Source organism: Pteronotus mesoamericanus, unplaced genomic scaffold (assembly GCF_021234165.1).
Source record: "Pteronotus mesoamericanus isolate MK-2021 breed Mesoamerican mustached bat unplaced genomic scaffold, CSHL_Meso_final contig_68, whole genome shotgun sequence".
In the NCBI taxonomy this organism is placed as follows: Eukaryota; Metazoa; Chordata; class Mammalia; order Chiroptera; family Mormoopidae; genus Pteronotus; species Pteronotus mesoamericanus.
In genome coordinates, this window is record NW_026555234.1 from 24517324 (window position 1) to 24539854 (window position 22531).

The 22531-nt window shown below is 35.1% G+C and overlaps 1 protein-coding gene across 4 annotated transcripts in view; it reads left to right on the forward strand.

The window, feature by feature from the left end:
- Positions 1 to 22531, forward strand: part of N4BP2 (NEDD4 binding protein 2) — an 85318-nt gene that overhangs the window by 23862 nt on the left and 38925 nt on the right. For 2 of the 4 annotated variants that reach the window (XM_054582075.1, XM_054582076.1), the window contains 5 exons: positions 3812 to 4145; positions 8006 to 9134; positions 11807 to 11931; positions 15855 to 15943; positions 20465 to 20541. In XM_054582075.1, coding sequence (XP_054438050.1) covers positions 3926 to 4145; positions 8006 to 9134; positions 11807 to 11931; positions 15855 to 15943; positions 20465 to 20541 — 1640 coding nt within the window. In that variant the 5' untranslated portion in view covers positions 3812 to 3925. Of the gene's footprint in view, positions 1 to 3811; positions 4146 to 6281; positions 6375 to 8005; positions 9135 to 11806; positions 11932 to 15854; positions 15944 to 20464; positions 20542 to 22531 lie in introns of all 4 variants that reach the window. The other 2 variants (XM_054582079.1, XM_054582077.1) reach the window with 2 other exon arrangements.

Below are 22531 nucleotides of genomic sequence, written 5' to 3' on the forward strand. Positions count from 1 at the left end.
TTTCTTACAGTTTGATTTCCTGGCAGTTCTATTTCTTGTTTTTAAATTAGTTGTTCATCTTTTGCTTGTGCAAGGAGGCAAAGTGTATCTACCTATGCCTCCATCTTGGCCAGAAGTCTGTGATTGTTTTCTTTAGCCTGTTGATATGGTGGGCTACACTGATATTTTAAAATATTGAACCAGCTTTGCATCCCTGGAATAAACTTCAGTAAGTCCCTGGAAAAAATTCTTTATTGCTGATTTATATTTGATAATATTTTGTTAAGGATTTTTACATCTGTATTCATAAAAGATATGGGTTTGTAACTTTTTTAAAAAAATATTTTATATATTTATTTTTATAGAGTGGGAAGTGGGGGCGAGAGAGCAAGAACCATCAATGTGTGATTGTCTCTCGTGTGCCCCTATGGTGGGCATGTGTCCTGACTGAGACTCGAACCTGTGACTTTTTGGTTCACAGGCTGGCACTGAAATCCGCTGAGCCATACCAGCCACGGCTGTAGGTTGTTGTTTTGTTGTTGTTGTTGTTTTCTTTTTTTAGTTGGTTTTGTCTGATTTTATATCAGAATACTAACTTCATAAAATGAACTGGGAAGTGTTCCTTCTGTTTCTATTTTTGGAAGAAATTGTATAGAGGTAAAGTTAATTTCCTTAAAAATCTTTGGTAGAATTCTCCATGGAAGCCATTTATAGCTTGGAATATCTATTTTGGGAATTTTAAAATTGTTAATCAAATTTCATTAAGAGCCATTGGTTGGGTAAATTGTAGTAGTTTGTGATTTTTGAGAAATGAGTCTGCTTCATATATGTTGTTAAACCTTTGTGTGTACTGTTGTTCATAGGATTCCCTTATTAGCTTTACTTTTCATTTAGTTTCTTTAAAGGATCCTTTATTTGTCCTAAGATGTCTACAGAGTCTGTAGTAATATCCCTTGTTTAATTCCTGATATTGGTAATTTGTGTTGCCTCTCTTTTCCTTTGTCAGTTTTGCTTAGAGACTTTCAGTTTTACTGATCTTTTCAAAGAGCCATCAATTTATTTCATTGATCTTTTTTCTTTATTTTTGTGTTTCATTTATTTCTGCTCTTAAATTTATTATTGCCTTCAACTGGCTCTGGATTTATTTGCTCTTCTTTTTCTAGGTTTTCAGGGTGGGGCTTAGAGTATCAGTTTGAGACTCCCTTTTTTAAAGTTTTTAAAAAATATTTTATTTACTGTTTTAGAGAGAAGGGAAGGGAAGGAGAAGGAGAGGGAGAGAAACATTGATGTGAAAGGGAAACATCTATGGGTTACCTCTCCATATGTGCACTAACTGGGACTGAAACCGTAACCCAGGCCTGTGATTGGGAATCAAACCGGGTGACACCCAACCAGCTGAGCCACACTGGTCAGGGCAAGAGACTTCTCCCCTTTTCTAATGTATGCATGTAGTGCTATAAGTTTTTGTCATTGCTGCTTAGCTGTTCCTACAAATTTTGATATGGTGTATTTTTATTTTCATTTATTTCAATGTATTTTTAAATTTTCCTTGAGACTTCCTCTTTGACCCATGGATTATTTAATATATTGCTTAGGTTCCAAGTATTTGGAGATTTTCTCATTATCTTTATGTTACTAATTTCTAGTTTGATTTCATTGTGGTCAGAGAACATACTTTGTATGATTTCAGTTCTTTTAAATTTGTTGAGGTTTGTTTTATAGCCTAAGATATGGTCTACTTTGTTTTATGTTCTGTGAACACTTGAAGAAGAATGCATGTTCTGCAACTATTTGGTGGTGTGTTCTATAAATGTTGATTAGATCTTTTAATGGTGTTATGAGTTCTATATCCTTGCATATCTTCTGTCTAGTTATTCTATAATTTGTTGAGAGTGGGTATTAGAGTCTCTTAACTGTAATTGTGCATTTGTCTATTCGTTTCATTTCTTGTCAGTTTAGATTTCATTCATCTGTTGTTTGGTCCTACACATTTAGGGTTGCTATATATTTTTGGTGGATCAATCCTTTGTGGTTATATAATGTACTTCCCTAGTAATTTTTTTTGCTCTAAATTCTACTTTATCTGGGTGTGTGTATGTGTGTGTGTGTGTGTGTCTATAAAAATTTGACTTTTTATATATATAAAAATGTGATGTTAATTTAAATTTAAATAGGCACATGTGGCTGGTGGCTGCTATAATAGAGCAGTTTTGGAAGATGGAGAGAGCTATGATACAGTAAATTTAATTAAAAGGTAAAATTTATTGTATGCTGGAAGTGTTAAGGGCAATGGGTGGATAGCAGGAAAAGGAAAACGGGGCAGAGGGAGTAGGGGATATGATTGTAAATTGGTAATCAAGGAAGAAATTATTGAATGTGACACTTGAACAAAGAGTTGAAGGTGTGAGAAAGCAATGCATATACCTTGGAGAAGAGCCTCAAAGGCCAACAGGGAGGTGGGCCCTTGTGAGAATGTTAGTGTTTCCTCTGAGTGACATGGGGAACCGCTTGAGGATTTAGAGCAGATCCTGAATCGCTCTGGCTTATGTTGAATGAAGATCATTCTGGCTGGTAAGTTAAAAACTGTAGGGTTTAAGGGTTGAAATCAGACCATTTAGGAGACAAGAATACAGGTGACGGTAGCCAATCAAGTGGTTAGAGCAGATTGTTGGGATAATACCAAACATTTAGTTTTGGATATGATAAGTGTGAAATGTTTATTGGACAGGCAGAGAAAGCAAGGAGGCTGCCTGCCTGCTGTTGGAGAGCTTACACTTTACTGGGATATAGGTAGTAAATACAATAAATGAGTAAAACAAATGAATACAGTAATATACTATGTTAGAAGATAATTAAGTCTTATGGAGAAAATTCAAATAAGGGAAAAATGATGAAGTGGTGTTAGGGGACTGACTTCTGAGGAGGTAACATTTGGGTAATGAAGGGAAGGCCATGAGGAATCATATCCAGGAGAATAGTAATTCAGATAAAGGGAACCAAGATGTGAAGGATCTCAGGTGGGAGCCTGGCTCGTATGTTTGAAGAAGAGGAAGGAGGCGAAATGTGGCTGGAGTGATGAAGAAAACGCTTGGGGATGACATCATTGAGGTAGCAAGTATATGGGTTATAGGCCATTTTAAGGGCTCTGGCTTTTACCCTGAATGCGATAGGAAGGTAGTTGCTAAGCAGAAGAGAGGCATGATCTGACCGACAGTTTAACTAAGTCACTCTGATTGATTTGCCAAGTAGACTGAAGAGGCACGAGTGGAAGCAGGAAGACTATTACAGTAATCCAGGCAAGAGACTGTGGTAGCACTGGAGATGGTGAGGAATGATCAGATTCTGGATGCATTTTACGGGTTGTACTGACAAAATTGGCTTACTGATTGGAAGTGGGATGAGAAGAGTTGAGATTTTTGACCTGAGCAGTTGGAAGGATAGAGTTGCATTGAGATGGGAAGGACTGGGAGGAGCAGGTTGGAAAGAGATAATCAGGAGCTCAGTTTTGGACATGGTGAGTTTGTGATGCTTATTAGACACCAAAACACGGGTGTTCAGTACTGTCTTAAGGTTTTCTTAATAGAAATAATGATATTAAAACAGTGTACTCACTGTTCTGGAAATGTTACATTTGTTAAGATCTTACTGTTTATAACATGTTGATCCTGGCAAAACTTGAATATTTTGGAGAGGAAGAAATTGTTAGATTGCTTTTTGGCTTTGCTGCCAGTGTTGATGGTACTTCCTTAGAGTTAAATAACAATATTATTCCAATTTTAGAAATGAAAAATAACTATATAGTCTCAGTGTTTCTACTTGCTTTCTATTTTAGGTCCTATTACTGCTGGATTGTGCAAGATATTTAACCCTGTTTTCTTTGAGGTATGACTTAAATATTAAACACCTTACGTAATAAAAGGGAGACATTTTAGTTTTGGAAGTCAGAATGCCAAGGAGAAGGAAAAATCTTGGGGGAAATCCTTTTCGGAAGACTGCCAACTTTAAGGAAGTTGTATCCAGTGTTGCTAGTCATGAGGAGCCAACTACTCTTCCTTCCATGTGTGAAACAAAAGATAAGGAAGAACTCTTCATCAATATTTCAGAGATGTTTTCTGATCTGGATCCCGATGTAGTATATTTGATGCTTTCTGAATGTGATTTCAAAGGTGAGAAAAAGTTTAGTTTGAACCCTTTGTATCTTGTAAGAAGACTTCATGTACTATACCTTGAACAGTAGTATTGTAGAAAAATGACTGCCTTATTTCTTTTGTTTATCACTAATTGAGCACCTGTTGTGGGAAAGGTTCTAAGTTTGATATTATGAGGGATATGAAGAAAAATGAAGCATAGTTTCTGCTTTCAAGAAATGTACAGTTCTTGATGTAAGATGTATATGTATAATTACCATATTCTGTTTTATTTGTTTTTTACCTCCTTGCTAGACCAGGTTGGCAGTATTGACGTTTTGAACTAGATAATTCTTTCCCGTGATTGGCCCTCTTGTGCATCGAAGGATATTCAGTAGCATCCCTGGCCTTTACCCACTAGATGCCAGTAGCCTCCCCCGTCCCCTAGTTGTGATAATCAAAAATGTCTCCATATATTGTCATTGTTTCCTGGGAGCCAAAATCATCCCCAGTTGAGAACCACTGTCCAAGAGCGCAAGCTCCATAAAGACAGATTTTAAAAACTGTTTTGTTTCCCTAGCCACTAATATAGCAAATGACTCATAGTAGGACTTCAGTAAATATTTATTGAGTGAAAAGGTAATTGTAATCGTGGGAATGAGAGCTGATAAGGACTGAGGCTAGTAAGGCAGTATGGTTTCAAAACATTGGTTTTGGAGTCAAGAAGCCTGGATTGGATTTCCAGCTCTGCAACTTAACCTCTGTGGGTCTCAGTTTTCTCACCTATTAATGAGAAAAATTATAGTATGTGCCTCATAGTACTTATTTGGTGAGGATAAAGGGGTGTGTGTGTGTTGGTAAAGACTTCAACATAGTATGTTATTAGTGACTTGTAATACATTATTTAGAAGTATGTTTGCTTTAGAGGGGACAGTATCAAAGTTGACTGGATGAGTAAATGTTGATGCTTAGTATTGTTACTGGCTATGATTAGAATAAGATAAAATTATTCTAGATTTGGAACATTTTGGTAATGTATGATAAACTTCCATTTTTATTTAATACATGGTTTGTTATATGTATTACGTATCTATCCTGGTCTGATATATATGCAGAAAAACGAGTTTTCAGCAGTCCCTATGACGCTCAGAAATGATGTGTAGAATTTTATGTGACTTCAGTATTTATTTCCTAATTTTGATGTCTTAAAAATTTATTTGTTGCACATAAACTAACAGGAATGAGGAATTAGAAAAATATATTACCCTCAGTCCTAACAAAAATAATTTTTTCTAGGATCTCTCTACACCTTGCTCATAACTACTGATAATTTTGAGTAGTTTGAATAGTAGCATTGATGAAATTGTGTATTCAGCCTTTTAACCTTAACCTAACATAAGCATTTTTTTTCCTCTGTTTCTGGAATCTTTAAATTTATTTTTATTAGCTTTCTAATATTCCATTGAGTTGTTGTGCTCTAAGTTATTTAATTATATCTAAGTTTTTCATGAATAATTAATATTTCAGAGACCATCTTGGTATGAATAATTTTTTTCCTTCTTTTGACTTTTCTTCTTAGTCCTCAGGTTTTATTTCTGTTGTGGGTCAGAAAAGTTTTCAGCTTTTGGAAACACTGCAAACCTGCCTGCCAGGGAGGTGTAATGATACCAGCACTGTATAAATGTAGCGGTTTCATCATAGTCTTTTCAGAATTGTGTAGTGGTGTTTTAAGATTTTAATAGGAATAAAATTACTTTTAAGTTGGGTTTTTTTTTTAAGTTTTTTTAAATAAAGAGGAATTTTGAGTACTTTGTGTTTAAATTGTTTATTAATTTTTGTGCGAATTGTTTGTTTATGTGGTTTTGTTTGTTTCCCATTGTTTCAATTATTTTTCAATCTGTGTAAGGACTTTTCATTTGTGTGGTCTATTTCTTGACCTTTTATTTATTTTAATTTAATACTGCTTTTCCTTTTATACACATTAATTTTTTTTTGGTTCATCTTTTCTTTTGTGATTTTTCTATCATGTATATTTTCTTTCACAGAGATACCTCTTGTATTTTCTTTTTTCCGCGTTTAGGGCTTCCAGCTTTTGTAGTAGTATTGCTGTGATCTCCTAACTGATCTTTCTGTCAGGCTTGTCCCCTCCAATCCGTCTTTGTTTTTCTTCTTAAGGGAACATTAATTGGGTGCTTACTAGGTGCCAGTCCTTGTGCACAGCAATTTTTCACGGATTATCTCATTTAATCCTCACAGCAACCCTATGAGGTAGGTACTTTTATTATCCCCATATTGCAAATGAGAAAAGCAGGCTTAGGAAAGTTAGGCAACATGTTTAAAATGTCATAGCTAACAATTAGGAATTTAAATGCTGGTGTTCTGACTCCATATGACAGCTATTACCTGATGTGCTGTGTTGTTTCCATATTTATCTTCCTTAAAAGAACACAAGACAAAACACAAAAATAAAACAGAAAAGCCCCAAATTTCAAATGCCTCAGAGTTCCAGTGGCTCCCTGTTTGTGTTACAATGGAAAGAGCTCAGCATTGGAGTCAGACTTACCAGTCATGGGTCTGCCACTTACTGTCTGTGTGACTTGGGCCAAGTTAATGTACTTCTTGAACTTGCTTTTCTTTACCTATTTGTTAGGAATTCTATACCTCATAGCATTATTTGAGGATTCAGTGAGGTGATAAATATAAAACTTTTAGCCCAAGTTCTATGACAGGTAGTTTTCTTTAGAAATAAAATAGATATTTCTTACCATGACATACAGGATACCTCCTAATTTCCCCTGATACCCTTTTTCCAGTTTTATCCCCTTCTCTTATCCACTATACTATTGTGTGTCCACCAACTTCTTTTAATACTTTAAACATGCTTCGTGTTTTCAGGACTGGCTTTGCCTTTCTCTTCCTTGTGCGATGGGTTTCTTTTTTACTCAAGTCCTAATTCACAAATTACCCATATGAAATCTTTCCTCACTCCTATAAGGCTGCTATGGCATTTGTATATTAAAAGTGTGCATTATTTAATCTATAATGTAATTTTTGTCTAATGTAGTTATCTTTAATTGCCTCCATTGACTGCAAAAAATCCTTAAAAAGTTTATTTTTAGAAGTTATATGTCAGTTACAGTTGACAAATGATATTATTAGTTTCAGGTGTACAGCATAGTGATTAGACATTTACATATGTTATAAAGTGATCTCCCTGATGAATTTAGTCTTCACCTGGCACCATATACAGTTAATCCAGTATTATTGACTCTATTCCCTATGCTGTACTTTTTATCCCTGTGACTGTCTTTATAACTGGCAGCCTATATTTCTTAATCTGTACAATGTCTTTAAGTGTAGTAAAAACAATGTCTTACTTATCTTAGTACAAAGCATGTCTGACAATGCAGGTACATGCTGTTACATATTTTTTTATTAAGTGAGATTCATAGCGTGGGCCACATAATCAAATTAGATTTACTAGAGAGAACTATAAATACTTAATATTTCAAGGACATGTTGTAGGTAAGTGTTTGTTGTCTAAATCAACTGGTTTCAGGATGTTTAGAAATAATCCCAATACATAAAATTATAGATTTTTTTATATTTACTCAATAAATTCAACTGAGACTATCTATTTGATGGCAGTTTTTATTAGCCTAATTTGTTACTGTTTGTTAGTAACAACATTGCACGCCTCTATCTTTTGGACCTTTCACTAATACAGACTGGTATATTAGTAAAATATTAATTTTAAAATTTGAATATTTATAAATTTCTCTATAGTCAGTGCAAAATCCAGTATAATTATACGTGTATTTTAATCAAATTTTATTTTACTATTTTCAATACATATAGGTATATATTTTATTGCTGTTATTGTTCTTATTGTTGTACAGTTGACAATGCCATGGATAGTTTATTAGAATTATCTGCCTCTGATACCAAGATAAAAGAATCATCTTCAAAAAGCATCATTGCTTCTGAGAATCAAGTAAGTGCAGCAGGACATGAAATAATGGAAAAGTGTCCTGAAGAAGAGAGTAAAGATTCAAAAATGGATTCATTCTTGGACATGCAGCTCACTGAAGACTTGGATTCTTTAATCCAGAATGCTTTTGAGAAATTGAACTCTTCTCCTGATGACCAAGAATACTCGTTTTTGCCTTTGCAAGATATTAGTTTTAGTGACCCGAGTGCATTTATAAATTCAGATTCAAGTGGTTTGACTCCCATTCTTTCTACAGAAGATACAGATTTGAACAGTGAAAGTTTAGAGAATTCTGCCTCTACTTTAAGTTCAAACCCCTTAACTTCACAGTCAATTTCAAATGAGTCCAAAAATTGCATAAAGGATAACACAGTGGAAGATTCTCTTCCCAGTAGTTCTTCACATGTGGCAAATGACACTGCGGTGGGATGTAGCAGTGTCAATCTAAGAGAAAAAGAGCTTTTAGAATCTGAGTATACTGAGACTGAGTTCTCTCAAGCCCCTGTCCATTTGGAAGCCAGTGAACCTCAGGCTCCTTTAAACCATATTGGGCAAAATCCAGGGCTTGGTTTACTAGGTACAGGTGGGGATCAGAAATCTACATCTGTCCCTGATGTGTTTGTACCTTCTGAAGAATTCAGTTTCAAGCCACACAAGCATAGTGAATTGCCACCAAAGGGGAAGGATGTGAATTACTGCCCAGTACTTACCCCTATCCCACTGCTGCTGCCTCCTCCACCTCCACCAATGTGGAATCCCATGCTTCCTGCTTTTGACCTCTTTCAAGGAAACCACGGCTTTGTAGCTCCTGTTGTTACCACCGCTGCACACTGGAGACCTGTCAACTATACATTTCCTTCCCCAGTTATTTCTCACCCTTCCCCAACAAAGGTATGGAGAAATAAAGAGGGAACAAGTGCTTATCAAGTACAAGAAACTCCAGTTTCTCAGGTTGTAAGGAAGAAGACATCTTATGTTGGACTAGTTCTTGTTCTTCTCAGAGGGCTCCCGGGATCAGGAAAATCTTTTTTGGCAAGGTATGAGGTTTAATCTAATTTTTAAAAGTATAGTGCATGAACCTGAGCATTTATATAGAGTATGAATGAATATGTGCTTTTGCTTAATAGAGATGTTTAGTAACCCCTAAAATGTTTTCTTTCTACTGATTTTTTTTCTGACTTTGTGGCTAATTGTGCTATTTTCACCAGAAGTTTTTATTCAATTTTTCATCTTAGATTATCATTTTAAGAGATGGAATAGAAGAAAAAATTAAAAGTTAGATTCCAAGATTGTGAGAAATAGCTTTATGTGAAAGAAAACTAATTTGAGTGGGAGAAAGATGAGTTCATCTTTGATTAGAGTTAAGGAGCCATAATTGATTTTGAATTCAAGGAAGTTTTAGGTACAAGAATTATACTGGTAATTGGAAATTTGGGATTGTAGCATGCTGTTAAATAATGGTTTTAGAAACGTGTGATTTGAAGGAAGAGAGAGCATAGGATGAGTCACTTGTAGTTAGAGAGCTTGTAAAATGTGGTACCCTCCATTATTTTATCTCATATATCCATCTGTGACCCTTTTGTAGTTAAGGTAGGGTGTGGGTACCTTAGTTTGAGAGACTGGAGTCAGGGTTGTAGGCAGCCTTGTTGTGTTTTCAGTGGTACTAGTTAAAGAGCATCGTTTTCAAAGTGTCTCCCCCCGCCCCCCGCAAAGTCTTTAATTTCCCCAAGATTTTTATATCTAATATATTTTATTTGCCAGTTCTTTCTTTTTCTTTCAAATGTTAATTCATTTCCCATAGCCATTCTTAGCTGGATCTTTTTCATTTGATCCTGGCTGTGTCTAGCCTTAGTGAGTATATGTATATGCTTGGGAATGTCCTTGATAAACTCATTTTCAGTTGATTTTTGATACTCTTTCCTTGTCCAGATTTATCTCCCAGTAAATTTCCACATTTTCTACTCATACACGTCTATAGACATAGTACAGGTTTTTTCTTATTGATTTAATGACAACAATAATAAAACATTTTAACTTAATATTATGAATATTGAAATCAATCATGATATTAACATTTTGTGAAAGAGGTTGGAATGAAAGATGTTATTTTAAAAGGTAATAGAACTGTAACACAGGTTATATTTTAGGGACCTTAGAACAACGGGCAGCCACAGTTAGAAAATGGGAAGAGAAAGAAGAGCTTTACACCCTGGCCGGGTAGCTCAGTTGGTTAGAGCATCATTCTGATACACCAAGGTTGCTGGTTCAGTCCTTGGTCAGGACACATACCAGAATCAACCACTGAATGCATAAATATGTGAAACAACTGATCGATGTTTCTCCTTCTTTCTACCCGCTTTTCCTCCCATCTTCTCTTTTTCTCAACCCCTTTCCTCCCTTCCTTTTTCTCTAACATCAACAACAAAAAAGCGCTTTTCACAAAGTAGGAACTTACTAATACTTTTTTGAATGAATAGAGAATAATAACAGGGAAGTTTAGAGACATAGAAGCTGAGTTTTTTCAGAGAGAATAGTGTACAGTATTAAACTAGTGTGCAAGCCCAAGGAAAATAAGGGATGAAAAAGGCTTTTGGGCTTATTGGAAAGTTCATGAATGGCTATCTTAAAAACAGTTATGTTTCACTGTGAAGGTAGGGGACAAAAGGGTAAGGGAAGCATTGATAATAAAGCAGTTACGGGAAGGAAAGAAGGTAGGTAATCATTGAAAGGGGTCCTTAAATTGTGGTGAAAATTTTGGAGATAGCTGAGTTGTATACATGTTTATTAAAGGGAAAAATGAAATGTCAGAGAAGAGAAAACTTGAGATAGAAGAGGATAAATATAGGAGTCTCAGAAGGTGGTGAGATCAAGTGAGCATTCACTGGAGTGTAAGTTCCATGAGTGTAAAAATTTTTACCTTTTTCATTCACTGATGTATGCTCAGTGCTTGGCACTTAGTAGATGCTAATAAAGTTATTTCAAAAGATATTTTAGCTTTAGATACACATATTTTAGAGGAAAGAATAGTGATATTTTACAAGTGGTCAAGAATGATAGCATTGTTTTACTTCTATGGATTCTATTTGTTTAGCTTTTGCATGTATTTCAATTATATAGAAGATACATTCCAAAGTTGGAAAAGATAGGGATCAAAAAAAAATCCCCACAAAACTATTTAGCTTTGTATAATGTAACATTAAATTAACAGACTGTTAACGTTATATTTTTGGCACACTCACTGAATTTATAGCAATGTACATATAAAGAGCATCTGCTTTTGAAAACCTATTGATTACCAAGGTAGCCGCCTACCTTGAAGTGACCTTGCACTTGGGTAAGTGAGGATCATTGTGTATCAAGTGACCAGATTAGGGGGGTGCGATTCTGAGGCATTTTAAGTTACCAGGCTTCCTTGATAATTAAAAACTTGTTAATCTTTAAACCTTTACAGTTAAGGATAAAGGACTTGATAACATTAAAACACTTTTTGAAGTAATGATTTACATAAAGCAAAATAGACTTGAATTAGGTCAGTTTCCTTGTGAGTCAAATTTCTGCTTAGAGGATTTCTAATGTGATTTGTTTGAATATCTCAATATCCTCACTCTTTTAAATAATGATACTTGAATTTTTAATTTGGGTTATGACCTTATGAAAATTAGAATTTAGAAGAAAAATTAATGAAAATAATTCCATTTGTCATTTACAGGACTTTGCAAGAGGATAATCCGAGTGGAGTCATTCTTAGTACTGATGATTATTTTTACATAAATGGACAGTACCAGTTTGATGTAAAGTACTTAGGAGAAGCACATGAATGGAACCAGAATCGTGGTAAGAATAGACATCAGATTCCAGATAATAATGAGTAATATAAAGAAAAAAATTCTCTTAGTATTTTGAGAGACATATAACTTTTAAAAAAGTTATAATTAACTTTAATTTATAATTAGATTTATAATATATGTAAAATTATAACTATTCTTATGTTACATAATAAAGTAAAAGAGAGTCATCTCAAAACTGTTATGAGGAGTAAATGAGGTAATTTTTGTAATATGCATAGAACATTGCATGGCATGTTTAAGTTTCATTTAATCAATGGGGATCTTGTCAGAAGTAAATCAGAAATTCTACTTGGGTCTCAAGAGTAGCTTCAGAGGGTTACAGGTGTGCTGAAATGGAATTTGCATTGTTAACCACCAACCTTTTCCTAGGTTGTTTTAATTTTTATGGAGGATACTATAAGAGTAAAAATGGCTCTCCTTTAACTGGATCTGTAGGGAGATCATAGGTAAAACTTGCATTTCTTTCTTAGTGTAAGTGTCCATTGAAGATGGTTTTTATCATGAAATGTTTAGTTATATGAATAGTTTGAATTTCATATAGGGAATACCTTTTTTTTTAATTGTATTTATTTATTTAGGGAGAGGGGACGGAGAGGGAGACAGAGAGAAAGAAATATCGATGTATGAGAGAAACATCTATCTGTTGCCTCTTACATGCCCCCAACTGGGAACCTGGCCCAAAATCCAGGCATGTACCCTGACTGGGAATCAAACTAGTGACCTTTCAGTTTGCAGGCCAGTGCTCAGTCACTGAGCCATACCAGTCAGGTCCATATGGGGAATTCTTATTGAGACATATAAATAATATTTTACTTAGCCTTTCTTTTATGATAAATGCACTGTGTAGGAGATACTTGAGTTTGCCATCTCCAGAATTGTTAACTTTTTTTGTATTTCTTCTTGAACTAAACACAAGGATAGGAAAATAATAGGTTTACAGTTGTGAGTATGCAGAACACAATTTCTTCGTGTATTATATATTGATTAATTATGGCTTTTTCCATACTAACAACTATAAACCTACTTTTTCCCACCCTGTATTAAATATGAATATGAAAATACCAACACAACTAAAAATAAAAGAAACAGTATGATGGATTGAAGAGCAGTCTTGGATTTGCCAGTTACTAGTTGTACAAATTGTGCAAGTTGTTTACACTTTCCAAGTCCCACCATTGTCTTCACTGTAAAGGTTATTGTAAAGGTTAAAGGAGAAGGAAGAATGCTTAACAGTTAGTTGATCAACATGCTCTTACTAAAGCAACAACCCCACCAGTAATACTATTTAATTAATAATCAGAACTCTTTTAAACAACTTTATTGAGATATGTGCACATAGTTTTTAGTATAGCCAGAGTTGTGCAGCCATCACAACAATCATCTTTCTGATGGAACATTTTCATCACCTTAAAAAGACCCTCTACCTATTAGCAGCCACTTCTCATTTCTTTCCAACCTCTCTCAGTCCTAGGCAACCACTAATTTACTGTCTATCTTTATAGGTTTGCCTATTCTGGACATTTCATATTAATGTAATTACATGATATATGGCCTTTGTAAATGGCTTCTTTCACTTAGTATAATGTTTTCAGAATTCATCCATATTGTAGTGTGTACTAGTACCTCAGCCCTTCTTATGGCCAAATAATATTCCATTCTGTGGATATACTGTGTTTTATTTATCCATTCTCCTTCTTATGGATGAATGATACTCCATTGTTTGGCTATGCTATGTTTTATTTACCCATTCATCAGTCGATGAGCATTTAGGTTGTTTCCACCTTTTGGCTATTACAAATAATGTTGCTGTAAACATACATGTGTACGTCTGACATATTTGGGAACTGTTAAGCTGTTTTCCAAAAGCAACTGTACAATTTCACATCCCCACTAGTAGTTTGTGAGGGTTCCAACTTACCCACATCATCACCAACTCTTATTATTTTCTCCCTTTTTGATTATAGCTGTCCTGGTGGCTGTCAAGTGGTATCTCATTGTGGTTTTGATTTGCATTTCCCTGATGGCTAATGATGTTGAGAATCTTGTGTGCTTATTGGCCATTTGTTTATCTGCTTTGAAGAGCTGTTCAAGTCTTTTGCCATTTTTAAATTGGATTATTTGTCTTTTCATTATTGAGTTGCAAGAGTATACAGAACTTTTAAAACTTTCAAATAATTTCCTTGTAAGGCTTATTTATTATGGTTCATTATTAATTTCCTGAACAGGGTAATTTCTTGGGAAAAAGGTAGTTTTATAAGAAAATCTCTTACACAACAGTGTATAATAATGTTTTCTATATTTCAAAGCATTACATCTTAGTTTTTTTTGATGTTTGTTTATATTTTTTGTTTGTTTTTAAACTTCGTTTTGGAATAATTTTCGATTTATGGAAAGGTTGCAAAGGCAATGTAGAGTTTCTATTGAATATACCACTCACCCATTTTTCCCTGTTAGCATCTTATTTAACCATGGTACCTTTGTCAAGACTAAGAAATTAACATTGGCACTGGAAAGGGCACCTGGATCTGGTTCTGATGTGTGTGCACGCGCGCTCTTCCCCACACCAGTAAGCAGTTCTTAGACACACCAGGGTGTCTGAAAATTCGTTTCAATTCTGACACTATTTACCCGGAGATAGAATCAGATTCCACATGTAAAGGGCTTAGTCCCACAAGACCACCCTTCACTTTAAATGCCATTTGCAAGCCCAGGTTGGCCTGTGCTTCTGACCTATGGGCTACAATTGGAGGTTCCATTGACTCCCTCCTTGGGTTTGATAAATTGTCGAGTGTCTCACAGTTCAGGAAAACCTGTTTACTCACAAGATTCCCAATTTATTGTAAAAGGATTAACTCAGGAACAGCCAGAGGGAAGAGAGCCACTGGACAAGGCGTGGAACACCTGTGCCCTGGAGTCCAGGCTCACCACTCTCCCAGCACCTTCACGTGTTCACCAACCTGGAAGTTCTGCGAACTCAGTCCTTTTGGGTTTTTATGGAGGCTTCAGTACATAGGCATGATTGACTAAATCATTGGCCACAGGTGATTGAACTCAGTCTTCACCCCCTCTCTCCAACTCCTAGGTCTTGGAGTGAGGCTGGTAGTTCTAATATCCTAATCACCAGGTTAGTGCCACTGGAAACCAGCCTGCATCCTTAGCTGCATTCCAAAAGTCACTTTATTAACATGAGAAACATCTTTAAGCTCTTAACACTTAGGAAATTCCAAGGGTTTTAGGAGCTCTGTGCCAGAGATAGGATGAAGACCAAATATCTATTTTTTTATTATACATCTTAATGTCACAGGTACATTACTATTAAAGAAATTCCATGCTTTATTTGGATTTTAGTTTTTCTTCAAGTCCTTTTCTGTTAAGAATCTTAACCAGGAATAGCATGATATATATCTAAAACCCTCACTCAAGGGTATATTTATTCATTTTTATTTATTTATTAGTATATTTATTAACTTATTAAAAAAGGTGGGGGTAAGAAACATCAGTGTGAGAGAGAAGCATTGATTGGTTGCCTCCCGTCTGTGCCTCGGCCAGGTTTTGAACCGGCAGCTTTTTTGGTGTGTGGGATGATGCTTCAACCAATTGAACCACCTGGCCAGGACTTAACATGATATTTTTAATGATAGCTATTTTTTTCATTTACGTTGTTAATACATGTCATATGTAAATCTTAGAAAATTTAATAATTTTCTCTTGTTATTACTTTAGTATTTATTATTCAGCGTTATTCAGTGTTTACCTGTACTTTTTTTTGTATACTCAGAACTGATATTTAGAAAGAATTGTGAATAAAATTGGCATATATCTATAATTTTCAAACTATGAAAAAACAGATTTTTAAAATATAGAGGTCATACTTTTTATTAAAAATGATTTTCTGTTTGTGTTTTTCAGCAAAAGAAGCATTTGAAAAGAAGGTATCTCCTATAATAATAGATAATACAAACCTACAGGCGTGGGAAATGAAGCCATATGTTGCTTTGGTTTGTACCATGTATTGTTATAAGTCTATAATAGTGGGTTTGAAATTATTGGGTATGTTAATTACATAAGTGAATCTCAAGCAAACAGTCCTTGGATTGTCTGTAACTAAGCTTTCTCTGAAAATAGAAAGCGGGAATAGTTTTTCCATAAAGCTAAATTTTTTCAGTTTTCAAGTTCTGAGAATTAATTTTTAAATTCTAAGACTTTATTTTTATTTTTTAAAGATTTTATTTATTTATTTTTTAGAGAGAGGAGAAAGGAGGGAGAAAGAGAGGGAGAGAAACATCAATGTCCGGTGCCTCTGGTGCACCTCCAACTGGGGACCTGGCCTGCAACCCAGGCATGTGCCCTGACTGGGAATCAAACCAGTCAGTCCTTGGTTCACAGGCCGTTGCTCAGTTCACTGAGCCGCAGCAGCCAGGGCTATTTTTGTTTTTTGATTCCTTTTATGAAAAGGTAATGGAATTATAAATTTACATTTGTGTGTGAATATAGATATGTTTGTGTATATGTATTTATTTTTATTTTTCTTATGGCTTTTATTTGGCAGAATAAAAATTTTGTGGTCCTTGTTATTTTCTAAATTTCTTTTAAAATTTTGCTATTGTGAGAAATGCAGAATTTTGTAAACTCAACTATTTTTATCATGTTTGCCAGATTCCTTTTTCCCCAGCTTTGATGTCACTTTTTTTAGGAAGATAACATTAATTAACTTACTGAAAAGCTGAGTTAGTCATATTTCGGCTTTCGTGGCATCCTGGCTTATTTCGTCATAACGTTAAGCACACTGTTTTTATCAGTAGGCCATGGAGTTGGCTCTGTAAAATACCAGATAGTAAATATTTTAGATTTTACAGGCCACATATAGTCTCTGTTGCATTTTTTTATTTTTAAACAAACTTTAAAAGATGTAAAAAACTAGTCTTCACTCCTAGGCTGTACAGATACTGGCTGATGGGCTGAATTTGGCTCTAGGCCATCTATATATTCTTGATGGTAGGATTATTGTTTTCTTTGTCTTCCAATTAACAATGTTGTTAATTGGATGACAAAGCACTATGGTTGGCATATAGTAAATATATATTCCTTAGTAAATTGATGAATGAAGTGTTTGTGAGTATGGGGTATCGTTTGGTTTATTTCCCCAGGATTAACACATACCTGGCACATAAAGATCAATTTGTGCATCTTTAGTGAGTGAATGTCATACACATCTAGCCTGTACCTCCTTTGCTGTGTCTAGTGCACTTGTACTGTCTTGAAGGTGTGATTCTTCACTTTTCTGAAAATTATGTGTCCTTTGAAAGCAAATGTGATTTAACTGCTGTGCAGAGAAAATAAAAAGACTCAATTTTAGTGTATTGAGAACTGAAATTTTGTTTGCTTTCTGGCCTTAGGAGTTCCTAATTTGTACACTAATATATTCATCATAGGGTTCATGCTTTCCCCCTTAACCTGACAGGGCTTCTCTGTAGGTTTTTCTTGGTTTTCTGAAGTCATCTTAGAAAGTTCTTTAACACTTTATTCTCCTATTTAGAGAAAAAAGGTGACCTTGAATTACTGTGGTTTTGGTTTTCATTTAGCCTTCTACCTTCTATGTTTTCTTTTTCCTTTTTTCTTATAAAATAATTGAAAATATAAGCTTTTTTTCCTGTTTTGATTCCTTTCCTCTTCCCAACTCAGAAGTATAAAGGACTCTTGCTTATCATAGAATATCATACTCAATTTTTCTTTATAAAGAAGTAGACATAGGAATTACTGTAGAGAAGGAGGATCACTTTTTCCTTCTCTTAGTCACAAGACAACAAGAGCTGTGGAAGAGTAGAATAGATGGGCAATAACCACCTCTTCCTATCTTGACTGTCATTTACAAATGTAGCTAGGCAGTGAGTTGGGGATAAATAGGGGCCAGTCACATATGCTTAGCAGCAGCTGGCAAAACTTATTACTTTGTCTTAAATATATATGTACATCTTCCCTTATGTGCTATTATATAACTTGATACAAGTCAGAATCCTCTCAAGATATATTGTTAAGATTTTTCTATTGATATGGGAACTGAAAAAGTCTTTAAATTTATAGTCTTTCTGTTTTTCTGTGTGTGTGCGCATTTAAAATTAATTTGATCTTAGGAGCTACATGACATCCCTTTAGGTAATTAGAGACCCAGGCCAGGCCCTGAATAAGCTACATGAAATTTGGTGCCGAGGTGAGGAGAGGAAAGTGAGTTGGGCTCATTTCAGGGTGTTATGTCATCTCCTCCCTCAGTGTCTGCTGGGTTGACTTTTGGACTTTTCCTCAGTAATGACAGACAGTAGCATTGATCACTCACTTTTGGCATCTTGTCACCAAGGTCAAGATGAGATCAGAGAGATAATGGTGGTTGGGGAGATGGTAGGGCAGATTATGAAAGAGCTCATAGATCACTGTAAGGACTTTGGATTTTGCTTTGAGTGACATGGAAGATGTATTGGCCTGCTTAGGCTGCCATAACAGAATACCACAGACTGGCTGGCTTACACAGTAGAAATTTATTTTCTCATAGTTCTGGTATGGTTGGTTTCCTGTGAGAGTTCTCTTCTTGGCTTCCAGATGGCCACCTTCTTCCTGTATTTTCACAAGGCGCAGAGAGTGAGTTCTTTCGTGTCTCTGCTTATAAGGATCAAGACCCCACCATTATGACCTCATTTAACCTTAATTATCTCCTTAAAGGTCCTGTGTCCTAAAACAGTCACATGGTGGGATTTGGGTTTTCACATATGGGGCTTGAGAGGATACAAACATTCAGACCATAAAAGAGGGTTTTGGTCCGGGTAGTGACATGGTCTGACTATTAACAGGATCATTCAGTGTGGGGTGGGGGTGAGGACGGAAGCTGGGAGACTAGCTAGAGGCAGAGGGCTGTCGTGATACAGTGAGAGAGCAAAGTGGCCCAGCCCAACGTGGTAGCAGTGCAGGCAACAGTGAGTAGTGAGTAGATTCTACATATACTTTGAAAGTAGAGCCATCTGAATTTCTTGTCAAGTTGATATGGATGTGAAAGAAAGGGAGGAGTCACGTATGACAAGAGAGCCATTAAGGTTGGTTTTTGGCCTCTGTAACTGGAGCTTGTCATTAGCCGAGATGAAGAAGAGTTCACGTAGAATAGTTTTGGGGTGGATGTAGGGTAATGGTTTTAAAAAGTTTAAATTTGACTGTGTCAAAGTTTGCTAAATAGGTAGTTGGATCTGAAAGTCTGGAGTTCAGGAACAAGTTCTAGGCTAAAGATGTACACAAGGGAGTTATTACCATGTGGAGGATATTTAAAGCCAACAAATGAGAGAGTGAGTATAGATCAGAGTAGAGGTCCCAAGGACTAAGCCTGGGACATTCCACTGTGAGAAGGGGTCTGGGTGAAATGGAGGGACTAGCAGAAAAGACTGAGAAAATCTACTCAGTAGGAGAAGAAGAAAAGCAGTACTGTGTAGTGAAAAGTGTAAGGAGAAGAGAGTAAGGAACTCTGATAGTTGCTGCTGAGGGTCAAGTAAGAGGACTCACTTTTTCAATGTGGACTTACTTAATGATCTGGGTGCCCAGTTTCTGTGGAGCAGCCAATGGGTGTGGGTTTACAAGGCAAGGAGAAACATTGGAGACAGAGAATATAGTAATTATTTTGAGGCATTTTTCTAAAAAGGGGAGGACAATGGGAAGATAGCTGGCAGGGGTGGTGGAGGTAAGAAGGGAGAAATAACTGAATGTGATGGGATTGATTCAAGAGGGAGGGAAAAATGAATGATGCCTCAGAAAGAGGGTAGAATTGCTGAAACTAACTATCCTTGAGATGGAGAGAGAAGATGGATCTAGTCAGCGCACTAGTGTAGAGCTTGGCTTTTTAGATTGTAGCCATATAAAGAGTTTGGAAAAATAGAATGAGATATTACTTAAAATAGTTTTCAAATTATAAAAGTCATGCATGCATATGGTAAATATTCAGACCATAAAGAAGAATGCTAAAAAATCTTACTGCCTTGAAGTAGATACTTTCAAAGTATTTTTGAGAGTCTTTCCAGAAGTTGTCTATACATGTACAAATGTATGAGTAATCCCCTTTTACCCAACTGAAAATTCTGTATCTGTCTTAACATTTATATTAAGGACCTTGTCTCATTAATACATAGGGAATTTAAAAAATTACTGTATAATATTTTCATCGTATGGTTGTCCATGCATTTATTTAGTTAGTTCCATAAGCTACGGAATTGTTTGATTTTTTTTTCTTTGCTGTTACAAATAATGGTGAATTAGATATCCTGGTGTACATATACCTTTGCACTCTTACATAAGTCTTTTATCAGTAACATAAATTTCTGGAACTTAATTCCTGTGTCAAAGAGATTGTCATTTTACCAATTTAACACACTCATCCAAATTAGATAATCTTTTAGGTTATTTCAGTTTTAACATGCTGTGAATTTGGATACAATGAACTTAATTTCATAGAAGTAATTATTTTAAAATGCTTTTATCTTTTTTGTCTGTAGTCTCAAAAACATAAATATAAAGTACTTTTTCGAGAACCGGACACATGGTGGAAGTTCAAACCAAAGGAACTTGCAAGGTAAAACTTGGAGAGTATCTAACATTTTAGTTCATGGCAGTGACAGAAAAATCTATCTAGAATTTTACCCCCTTAAGTGAAACAAAATGGATTAAACTGCAGCTTTGTCATTTAAAAATTGATAACAAATTTTGTATTGGATATAAGCTTTTTATTTAGTTTATGAAGAGTTTGTATTGTTTTGTTCCTTTAATTAATAGAAAAATTCCAGTTGTCTTGTATAGTCAGCACTTTGTTACTTACTAATAAAATGATGTTAATATCTGAAGCTAGGCCAGACTTTTTAGGGTTTGCCATACCTGAACCTTGTATGGGAGGAACGAATCTTTATAACTGCCTAGTGACTTAGAATACTGGAAGGAAGTGGAGAAAGGTAGCAAATGTTCAGCTGTTCAAGTATTTCACCCCCCACCCCTTCTTTATTTGATTGTTTGACTTGAATAAAAATGTTATTCAGGACATAGACTAACTGAAGGACAGCCTAATTTTAGTGTATTCACAATGTGTGCAACCATTACTTCAGAAAGAAACCTCCTATCTGCTATCAGTCACTCCTAATTCCCCACTCCCCTAATCTGTGTTTCTTTCTCTGTGAATTTGCCTGTTCTTGATTTTGCATAAATGGAATAATATAATATGTGGCCTTTTGTATCTGTTATCTTTCACTTAGCATAATGTTTCAAGGTTCATCCATGTAGCATGTTTCAGTGCTTTATTCCTTTTTATTCTTTGATACATTATCTATAAATGAATGACATTGGCCTACAGTGTTTTCTTCCTTGCCTTGCCTTGCCTGGCTTTGGCATCATGGTTTTATGTTCATAAAATTAGTGGGGAAGTATTTCTTCTTCTTCTCTTGTGTGAGTTCATGTAAGTTTGAATGTTTGATAGAGCTTACTTACAAAACTGTCTGTTTCTGGTGTTTTCTTTCTGAGAAGTTTCAGTTGAAATTTGTTTTTGTATTGTTAATGCTATTACAGTTGTTCCAATTTTTTTTCCCTTTGCCCCCCTCCACCCAGCCCATCCCTCTTGCCCAGAGTCAGTCCTCTCTCCGTTGTCCATGTCCATGAATCATTCATACGTGTTCTTTGACTAATCCCTTCCCCTTCCTTCCACCCTTCCCCCTCACTCCCCTCCTCCTACAGCTATCAGTCTGTTCCATGTTTCCATGTCTGGTTCTGTTTTTCTCAATAGTTTATTTTCATTAGATTCCTGAAATTTTCCATTACACCAAAATTTTCAAACTTACTAAGCTTTATTAAAACAATTATAATATTCTCTGACCATCTACATCTCTGCTGCATCTATACTTAAGTTCTCCTTTTTATCCTAATATGTTTATATGTATCTTCCTTATTTTTTCTTGATTTTTCTCACCAGTGATTGAATTTTTATTAGCCTTTTCAAATAAATAACTCTACTGGACTCTTGTTCTCATATAAGTTTTTTTTATACTTAATTCATTTCTGCTTTTTTTATTCTACTTTCTTTGCTTTTCAAAAAATCTTACTTTGCTTTGTATGTACTTTTATTTAAAAAAATCTTTACCTGAAAGATTAGGTCATTTTCTAATATAAATTGATGTTATAAATTTCCCTGGGAGATGATGTTAGCTGCTCCTAGAATTTTAATATATAACACTTCCTTTTTATTATTTATTTTCTAACTTACATTATGATTAATTTTATTTTTTAACCCTTGGGTTATTTAGAACTATGCTTTTAAATTTCTGAACAGATGGTTTTCAAATTTATCTTTTTTAAAAAATTGGTTTTCAACTTAACTGTAGTAGATAAGATGATGCAGTTTGGGTGATACTAATTACCTGATTTTTTAAAGAGATGTTTTATGCTTTAGTTCATTGTCAATTTTTTAATGAATGTTTCGTGTTTGCTTGATAAGAATATATACTGGTTATAGTGTGTTAATGTATTATTAAATCATGCTTATTTTATTGATCACATCTCCTATACTTTATTTTCTTAAAAAA